We start from the raw sequence: 10,262 nt of genomic DNA, 5'->3' as shown, positions 1-10,262 counted from the left end.
CTGGCCTATTTGTTTATCCTTGTGTCAATAACATACTGTTCTGCATAGCCTATTTGTATAATGTCTTTACATCTGGCACAGTTAAATCCTCCAAATTTGTTCTTCAAGATTGATTTGGTTCTTCTTGTCCCTTTGCATTTTCTCATAAAATTTTAAAATCTGTTTGCCAGTTTTCACCATAACAAACAAATCAACCAACAACCAAAAACCCTGCTGGGATTTTAACTTGGGTTTGCACTAAATCAATATCTAGTTGGGAAGAACTGACACTTGTACAATATTGAGTTCTCATCAGTGAAAGTTTTATGTTCCTCTAATTATTTAGGATTTCAATTTATCTCTAGAGCATTTATACTGATCTGTGTAGAAGGCTTGAACGTCTTTCACTAGAGTTATTCCTATATGTTTGAGATTTTTGATTCTATTTAAAATAGAATCATCTAACATCTTATTTTCTAATTGTTTATTGCTAATATGCAGAACTAATTCTATATTAACTTTATATCCAGTGATTTTCTCAAATTTTAATAGTTTATACATTGTTTAGGATAGTCTTTATTTTGTAGTGTCATTTATTTGTTATTATTATTATTATTTTGTGCATCAGGTGAAAGTTTACAGCTCAAGTTAATTTCTCATTCAAAAATTTATATACATACTGTTTTGTGACATTGTTTGCAATCCCCACAATATGACAGCACTCTCCTTTCCTCCCCGGGTTCCCTATGTCCATTTGACCAGTTCCTGTCCCTTCCTGCCTTCTCATCCTGCTTTTGGACGGGAGCTGCCCATTTTGTCTCATATATCTCATTGAACTAAGAAGCACGTTCCTCATGTGTATTATTTTTTTGTCTTATACTCCTATCTAATCTTTGTCTGAAGAGTGGGCTTTGAGAATGGTTTCAGTTCTGCGTTAACAGAGCATCCGGGGGCCACAGTTTCAGGGGTTTCTCCAGTCTCTGTGAGACCCGTAAGTCTGGTCTTTTTACGTGAATTTGAATTTTATTCTACATTTTTCTCCTGCTCTGTCCGGGTGTCTCTGTTGTGTTACCTGTCAGGGCAATCATTGGTGGTAGCCAGGCACTATCTAGTTCTTCTGGTCTCAGGCTGGTGGACTCTCTAGTTCATGTGGTCCTTCAGTTCTTTGGGCTAGTATTTTCCTTGTGTCTTTGTTTTTCTTCATTCTCCTTTGCTCCGAGAGGGATGGGACCAATAGATGTATCTTAGATGGGCACTCTCAAGCTTTTAAGACCCCAGATGCTACTCACCAAAGTGGGATGTAGAATATTTTCTTTATAAACTATGCTATGACAATTGACCTAGATGTCCCCTGAAACTATGGTCCCCTGGTCCTAGTCCCAGCTACTCTGTCCCTCAAAGTGTTTGGATGTGTCTAGGAAACTTCTTTGCTTTTGCTTTGGTCCAGTTGTACTGACTTCCCTTGTACTGTGTGTTGTAAACATCAAAGAGAATGCTTTTTTCTGTGTTTAAACCTTTTCTTGAGTTCTTATAATATTTGTCCTTTGGTGACTTATTTCATTCAGCATAATGCCCTCCAGATTCATCGTTGTTCTTTATCGTTGCATAGTATTCCATTGTGTGTATGTAACATAATTTGTTTATCCATTCATCTGTTGATGGGCATTTAGGTTGTTTCCATCTTTGCTATTGTGAATAGCGCTGCAGTGAACATGGGTGTGCGTATGTCAATTCGTGTGAAGGCTCTTATTTCTCTAGGATACATTCCTAGGAGTGGGATTGCTGGATCATATGGTATTTCTATTTCTAGCTTTTTAAGGAAGCACCAAATCAGTTTGCAAAGTGGTTGTACCATTTTACATTCCCACCAGCAGTGCATAAGAGTTCCAATCTCTCCACAACCTCTCCAACATCTATTACTTTGTGTTTTTTGGATTAGTGCCAGCCCTGTTGGCATGAGAGAGATGGTATCTCATTGTAGTTTGATTTGCATTTCTCTAATGGCTAATGATCATAGGCATTTCCTCATGTGTCTGTTAGCCACCTGAGTGTCTTCTTTGGTGAAGTGTCTGTTCATATCCTTTGCCCATTTTTAATTGAATTGTTCGTCTTTTTGTTGTTGAGGTGTTGCAGTATCTTGTAGATTTTAGAGATTAGACCCTTATCGGATACGTCATAGACAAAAATTTTTTCCCAGTCTGTAGGTTCTCTTTTCACTCTTTTGGCGAAGTCTTTTGATGAGCATGAGTGTTTGATTTTTAGTTATCTAGTTTCTCTTCTGGTGTTTGTGCATTGTTAGTTATGGTTTGCATACTATTTATGCCATGTATTAGGGCCCCTGGCACTGTCCCTATTTTCAGTTCCATGATTTTTATCGTTTTAGATTTTATATTTAGGTCTTTGATCCATTTTGAGTTAGTTTTTGTGTATGGTGTGAAGTATGGGTCCTGTTTCATTTTTTTAACAGATGAATATCCAGTTATGCCAGCACCATTTGTTAAATACACCATCTTTTCCCCATTTAACAGACTTTAGGTCTTTGTCAAATATCAGCTACTCATAGGTGAGTTCAGGATACTCTTAATACATAATCAGGACATCAGTAAATAATAAGAATCTTAGTTGTTCCTTTTCACTATGTATATATTTTATTTTGTTTTCTTGCTTTATTGTACTGGTTAGGATTTCTAACATACTGGTGAATGGAAGTGGTGATAGCAAGCATCCTTATATTATTCCTGCTATCAAGGATAAAGTTTTCAATATTTCACTATAAACTGTGATATTTGCTATAGGTTTTTTTGTGGGTACCCTTTATAAAATTAAGAAAATTTCCTTCTTTTGATAATTTATTAAGTTTTCTTCTATTTTTTACAGTATGAACGGATGTTGAATTTAATCAAATGCATTTTCTGTGCCTATTAATTCTTATGTAAATTTATGTAAGTAAATAATTCATGAATAAGTAAGTTCTATGTTTACATACATTTAAAAATTGAATACTTTTCAAAGCTTTCACAAGTATCAGTCTGCTCAGAGAAATCACTATCATTTTTGTTTCAGGGCATAACAAAAACATTTATTATTAAATAGTCTATACACATGCCAAATATATAGTAGTAAATAATGACAACATTTTAAATCATCACTATTAAACAATTTTGAAAAAAAAAATGTTCAATTTTTCTACTGAATAATAAATATTTTAATCAAGCTGCAATTAGGGCAACTTTCTACTTGTTCCATTTTAATTTTGTCTGTTTCAAGCATTCATGCAAATTTAACTATTAAATGATAGTTGATTAACTCACCGGTCATATTGCAATACGCAAGAAATGGTCCCAGGGGGCCACTTCCATCTGAGTCTATATAGTAAAACCCTGAAGTATTTCCTCTGTGCTTATAGGCTTCACATGACTGTTCATAAATAGCTGTAAAAAAGAGATCATCATAAATGGAATAGGAAGAAATGAATTCCTTAAGTTTTAATTTGGACACAAAATACTCCCAAGTCTTCAAATTTAGTATATACATTACCAACGAGGAAAAGGGTACGACGTACTTTAAAATATAAAACTCTTTCTAATATGGATGAAAATAGATTCAATAGAAAAAAAGAAAGAAGTTGTATTTTATGACATTTATTTTTACATTACAAGGAATAAGGAAGGAGCAGGTAGGTGCTTAAATGTTAAGACACTTAAAAGTAAATGTGATACCTTTATCTTGTAACATCCATTTCGCACTAATTCTAGCATCACCTTTTAATACTGAACATCTGAAACATGTTAGTGTAATCTTCTTAAATAATCCACTGCTATCCAATAAATATGCAATAAAAAAGTTTTAAATAAAGTTTTACCTATACTCTTTTCTCACATGCTTTGTAATGGGAATTCAAGGCAGTTGAAATTCAAAGCAGAAGAAACTTATATGAAATATGCCTCCAATTGGTCTCAGTAAATCTGATCCATAATGGGATGTTTTTGATTATCTAATTACATTTTTTGCCATGCACAAGATTTTATAGTAACACCTGTGTGTGATGCATACTTCTTATTTAACATTTGGTCAAATGTACCAATAACTTCCATTAAGCTTTTTATTCTATGAAATGCGAAAGAAACAATGCCCATATCCTTCTCTGAATGTATTTTAAATTTTTGAAAATCATTTTAATGAGTGTTTAGACAACATGGACTCATGTAGTTAATTTGTTCAATGTTAAAAAAAATTCCAGATAATCACACAAATTTACCTTCCCACTCTTCCACAAGCTAATGATTTTATTTGTTCTTATCATATGTTAAACCAAAACTAAACCAGCTGCCATTGAGTTGACTCTGACTCATAGTGACCCCATGAGTGTCAGAGTAGAATTGAGCTCCATAGGGCTTTTAATGGCTACCATCTTTTCGAAGTAGATCTCCAGGCCTTTCTTCCGAAGTGCCTCTGGGTGGATTTAAATCACCAACCTTTTGGTTAGTAGTCAAGCGCTTAACATCTGCACCACCCAAGGACTCCTAGTGTATATTACATAGATGGAAATACACACATAGGATATTTTTCAGTTCTATTTGTATTTTGTGTCAGTTAAGTAAGGGTGTAAAAATGCTCTCTTTTTATATTTTTATATGCGTATACTTATGGTCAGGAGCCCTGGTGACACAGTGGTTAAGCCCTTGGCTGTCAACCGAAAATGCAGTTCAAACCCACCAGTTTGCTTCCGTGAAGATTTACAGACTTGGAAACCCTATGGGGCAGTTCTACTCTGTTCTATAGGGTCTCTACGAGTCCGAACTGACTCAGTGACAATGAGTTATACATATGGTCATAAATCTCTTGAATGAGGTTGGCAGGATGCATAAATTTGAGGTGGGGGCTGGTACTAGAGAGGACTTATGATTGGGTAGGGGCAATTAGGGGTCTTTTGCTTTATGTGTATTGTTTGACTTTTACCGAATGATGTTTAACGTATTATTTGTCTAATAAAACCCTTTTAAGGGCCCCATTCCTGCTCCTCCCTCTCCTCATGCTTAAAGACAGTGATAGCTTCACTATAACAAGTTCTGTCATTCTGGCCGCATTTCTCAGAATGGTTGTTGGCAAAAGACTTTCAGCTCCTTATGAATCATCTGCTCAAGAACCTAAATAAATTAACTCAATTACTGGCTGAAATGGTGGGCTGCAGAAAAAAATAGCTTTTTTATTTATCGTTTGGTTTTCTTCCCAAAGCAGCTTGTGATTATACTTAAACTCAGTCATTGATAACAATTAAAAATGAATACTTAATTACTTAAAACCCACTTAGTAGTTTTCTGGTTTGAGTTAGGTACTACATTGGGGAAGGTGGAGAATACCAAAAAAATAAAATATACTGTCCCTCCACTAGCTGGGTGACCCCGCTCAGGTAACGTGGCCTCTGGTTACACATGAGGTGTGGCTTTGGCGACAGCAAACATTCCTCATGAACTCATATTAGGCACTCTCATATACACAATCAATGCCAGAGAAACACTATGGCTGTAGTAGTAGAAGCATTTAGGGGTGGGGCCAGGAGCACCTCTTGATCACACCCTCTCCTGCCCTGAATCAGGACTTCTGAGGGTCCACTGTGGAGCCAACAGGACTGGAAGCCAGGACCCCAATCTGCACTCTGGCAGGAGTACCAAGCCATAGACCAGTGCAAGGGACTGGGGGTGGTGAGACTGGCGGCTGCATCTAACACTCCTGCCTGATGTCAAGGCTGCAGGAAAGAGGACTAGCAGAGAAGTTGCTCAGAAAAGTGAGTAGTGATATCTTAAAAAGGAAAGGAAAAAATGGCATTTCAGTCTCCCCAAACCCCCATGATATGTTCCTACAGGTTACTGAACAACAGAATAGCATGAACAGTTCATCAGAAAAGATGGTTTATAACACAGGAAAAGGGTATTGGGGTATGACTGCAAATGTCCTCATCCTTACTTGTCTCAACTATTGAAGTAGGCTCCGGCAAGTTGATTAATATCTATTTCCTCGTGAATAAACTAGAGGTAATAATAGTACCCACCTCTGACGTTTGTCCTCAGAATTAAAAGAACTAACACTTATAAAACACCAGATCAGTGCCTGGCATTTAGACAGTATTCAATACAATTAGCTGTTACGATGAATACAATCATTATCTACCACTGTCATCCTCATCACTCTCATCAAACACGGTTGGAAGAGAATTTAAGCATTACGTAGTCTCTCTTAAACATCTAAATTTCCATACCACAAGCCACCCCGCCCCAGTCCATCTGGTGCTGCTTCTGAGAATATCTTTATTAAATTGTAGGAACACTAAGAACTGGTAACTGAGTATGTTTCCATCTATACTTTAGTTTCTAGAAAGCTTAGAGTCAAAATGTAGGCCCAGTTCAAATACCTGAACAAGATTATGTCACATGTTCTGCATTTATATTTTATTTTTACCCTTCTGCTATCCCACCCATATGTTCCCTTTGCCAGTTACACTACTCTTTTCTATCTTGTTTTATATTATGTGTTCCTGTCATCTATCTTGACTACTTCATGAGGTGGGTTAAAACAAACTAGAAATCAACTGGATGCCAAAATTCAGGGTTGTACATTCCAGCACATGGTCGAACATACACGGACACACATAACACCACAGTGAAATGGGAAATGGAACAAGGAAATCAGAGCAGAGGCAAGAACAAGCAGGTGTGTTTGTTCGGCTTACAGTTATGGCAAGTTGCTCCCCTGTACCCTGTGTGCGCACAGTCGCAGCGGAAGGTGTTCCAGGACTGGGAGCATTCACCGCCATGCTCACAGTAGTTGGGCAAACACCTAAAAGAAGGTGCAGATACAGTCACCATTTTTCACTTTTACATATCATGAAATATACATCATTTATCTGAAAACATGGTCCTATGAAAGAAGAATGCCAACAATAACATAAAGAGGAAATTCAATAACTAATGGTCACTCAGTCTGGCGTTACTGAAAAAAAAAAACAAAAAACCCAGTCAAACTCATTGCCATCAGGCCGATTCTGACTCATAGCAACCCTATGTCATTAGGATACTTTAATCATAGAACGAAACCTTAGGTCAATAAATTCACCCAATTTCAACCGATACTTAGGTAGTTATCACTGCTTAATTTTCAACGTGTTCCACTATATCACAGACTTTTATTTTCCCCAAATGGCATAATACTAATTAAATACGTTGCCAAGTATATTAACTGCTTACATAAAATTAAAATATTTGAGCATACTGAATTACTACATTGTGTGAATACTAAAGGAAGAAGGAATTAAAAAAAAAAAAAGAGGGGTAAAGAAATAGGTAGGAGGGAGGGACATCTTTATTACTTAGCATATATGTCCAGAAATGTTGAAGGACACATAGTATAGACCCACAAATTACAAGCTGTGTGACAAGGTGCCCCAGAATGCTGCATAAAACTCACAGGGGCTCCCACAATATTTTAAATTTTCAAGAGAAATACAGGAAGACTCAACATCTGTCAATGACTGAGGTGTTCAGTTAGGCAAAATAACGTATTATCTGCTTCCTTTGAAAACATGGTTGGAGTCCGTTGAAGAATAGCCTACTCGAGGTAGTTCAGTCTCAACATCAGATCGAAATACATTCCTTTTAATGACATGCTATCTTTGTGAAGCTGAGTTTTTAGTAGCTGTTTGATAAAAAACAAGTACCAGGCAAAATCAGCATGGGACAAAAAATGAGGGTGGTGGTGTCCAATCGGCTTCCAAGCTTTGAAGTGCTGCACAGTGCCCAATAGGTACAGACATCTGATTACCAAATAATTTTGTGTAATTAAAAATGAAATAAAAATATTATTTTTCTTTCAAATTATATGTAGTACTTCTTAAAAGGGCTATTAAGTTGTTAGAACATAAATACTTATTAAATTGTTTGGACCAAAATCACTTACTAAACAGAATGGTTAGGCATTTCTTTTGGCTTAGAGAGCTGTGTAAAATCTACCAAGACATGTAGGACACCATGAACTAAAAACGTTTGGGAACTTCTGGTATCAACTCAAGTGGCCCTAATCAGATTATTGATGCTTTTTAGAATTTAGAATGAAAGACAGATTGAGACCAAGGCTTTAAATGCTTTCATTCATTCCAGATTAAAAAATAAATAAACTAGAAAATCTGTCAAGAATATATTTTGTGATGGAGTTGCTGTCACCTTCTTTATTGAAACTGAGTATTGGCACTTAATATTTTGCTTATAGGATTTTTTCCCAAGTTTACCTGAAAATGTTATCTATTGTTCCTGGTTATAAAAAATAGATGTCCACTGTACATAAATCAAACAATCTGAGAAAGAATACAGAAGAAATACATTTACAATATCACTACATAGACATTACCACTATAAACATATCTACATATACCTGGGTGTTTATAATTTTCATAAATTTAATCATAAAGTACATCTATTTTATAACCTGCTTTTTAAGGATTCAAAAAAAAATAATAGGCATCTTTCCATGCCAATAACATTGATATATTTTTAGCATTTTTATAGATCCACAATAATTCATTCAAAGAATGTATCATGATTTACTTAAGCTTTTAAGCATTTCAAATCAATGGTGTCTCCAAGGCAAAGGGAGATAAAAAATTAAAACAAGGGGCAGAGCCAAGATGGTGGACTAGTTAGATGCACTAAGCCATCCTGCTGCAACAAAGACCCAAAAAACTGAGTAAAACAGATACAGAGTCAATCCTAGAACCGTGAGCCTTAAATGAAGGGATAAAGTAATACATTGGAAGCTACTGAGAAGAAGAAACTGATAGAAAACGGGGAAGCAACAGAGATATGAAGTAGAGTTTCCTAACCAAATGGCATGACTCAGCGTTGCCATCTTGGAATAAAGCCAATAACCCCACACGCAGGAAGTCACCTCCATAGAATTCCCAATAGAAGATAAAGGTACGACGCAGACAAACCCGGGACTAAGTAAGACCACGTTTGCTGGCTGCAACTCAAGGAGAGGCCCAGACTTCTCTCGCCCGGTATCCACAGGATGACGCTCCTACAACCACCACCCCTCTGATGAACAGTGGCTATAATCACCCCATTGCGGCAACCCTGACTGCCAGGAACCAGAGTACCAGCCCACCCTACTGCCCTCCTCCATCTAGCCCCTTCTGCCCCTGATGTTGCCCCCTCTCCTACCTCTCTCTTTCACCCTGCCACCCGCTACACTGAGGGGACCAGGCCCAGACCACAGGCCTCTTCCCGCCAGCTCCGGACTCTCCCGCCATGGCACTGAGGGGACTTGGCCAGGACTCCAGGCACCTTCCCGCAGGCTCCAGGCCCATCCTGACATCTGCTGCAGAACCTAGGGGACCAGGCCTGGACCCCAGTCCCCTTTCTGCCAGCTGCAAGACCCTCCCACCACCTGCCACAGCCCCCAGGGGCCCAGGCCCGGACCCCAGTCCCCTTCCTATTGGCTCTGAACACCTCTCACTGCCTGCTGCCACCCCAAGGGGATCAATCCTGGACTGCAGGACCCTTCCTGCTGGCTCCAGAACCCTCCCACCACCCACTGCAGCAAAAAGGGATCAGGCCAGGGCCTCAGGTCCTTCCACAGCAGCTCAGGACCCCCCCTGCAGACCACAGAGGCCCAGCTCCAGCCCTGGCCTGGTTTATACTGCAGACAAACGACCCATCTCCACCCCTTTCATGCCTGCTGGACCTGCCTGCTGTACCATAGCTGAGCAATCGGCCCTGCACACCAGGACAAGGTGGTGAGAACTATTGTGCCAACAGACGAGCAAGCAACAAAGCATATTCAGCCCACCCAACGAGACATAATCAAACAAAACAAAAAAGCAGGACAAAGCAAACAAACCAACAATAAATAAATAAAGAAAATAATACCTGAATGTCTCGGAAACAGCAGACAATATCAAAACATATTTAAAAAAACAGGACAAGATGGCTCCAGAAAGCAACTAGAATAAAGCATCAGTTGACATTCTAGCAGAAGAAAAGTCACCAGAACTTCCTGATAGGGAATTTAAAAGTCTAACACTCAGGGCTCTCCAAAAGATTATGAAAGAGATCAAGGAATATGTAGACAAAGCAACAGAAGAATTCAGAAACATAATACAAGAGCAAAACGTCAAAATAAATAAACAATTAGAAACCATACAAAAACAGCAATTAAAAATCTAAAAGATAAACAACAAAATTTCAGAAATGAAAAATGCAATAGAAGGTTTTAGGAGTCTATTTGAAATAATG

At 38.0% G+C, this 10,262-nt stretch overlaps 1 protein-coding gene across 1 annotated transcript in view; it reads right to left on the bottom strand.

Moving 5' to 3' along the window:
- Positions 1 to 10,262, bottom strand: part of CNTNAP4 (contactin associated protein family member 4) — a 132,298-nt gene that overhangs the window by 84,903 nt on the left and 37,133 nt on the right. The window contains exons 6-7 of the mRNA XM_023741931.1: positions 6,707 to 6,813; positions 3,291 to 3,410 (exon numbers count right to left, since the gene is read on the bottom strand). Coding sequence (XP_023597699.1) covers positions 3,291 to 3,410; positions 6,707 to 6,813 — 227 coding nt within the window. The remainder of the gene's footprint in view (positions 1 to 3,290; positions 3,411 to 6,706; positions 6,814 to 10,262) is intronic.

Source organism: Trichechus manatus, unplaced genomic scaffold (assembly GCF_000243295.1).
Source record: "Trichechus manatus latirostris isolate Lorelei unplaced genomic scaffold, TriManLat1.0 scaffold00194, whole genome shotgun sequence".
Taxonomy (NCBI): domain Eukaryota; kingdom Metazoa; phylum Chordata; class Mammalia; order Sirenia; family Trichechidae; genus Trichechus; species Trichechus manatus.
Note: the sequence above shows the minus strand (reverse complement) of the source record. Positions and strands in the feature narration are given on the sequence as shown.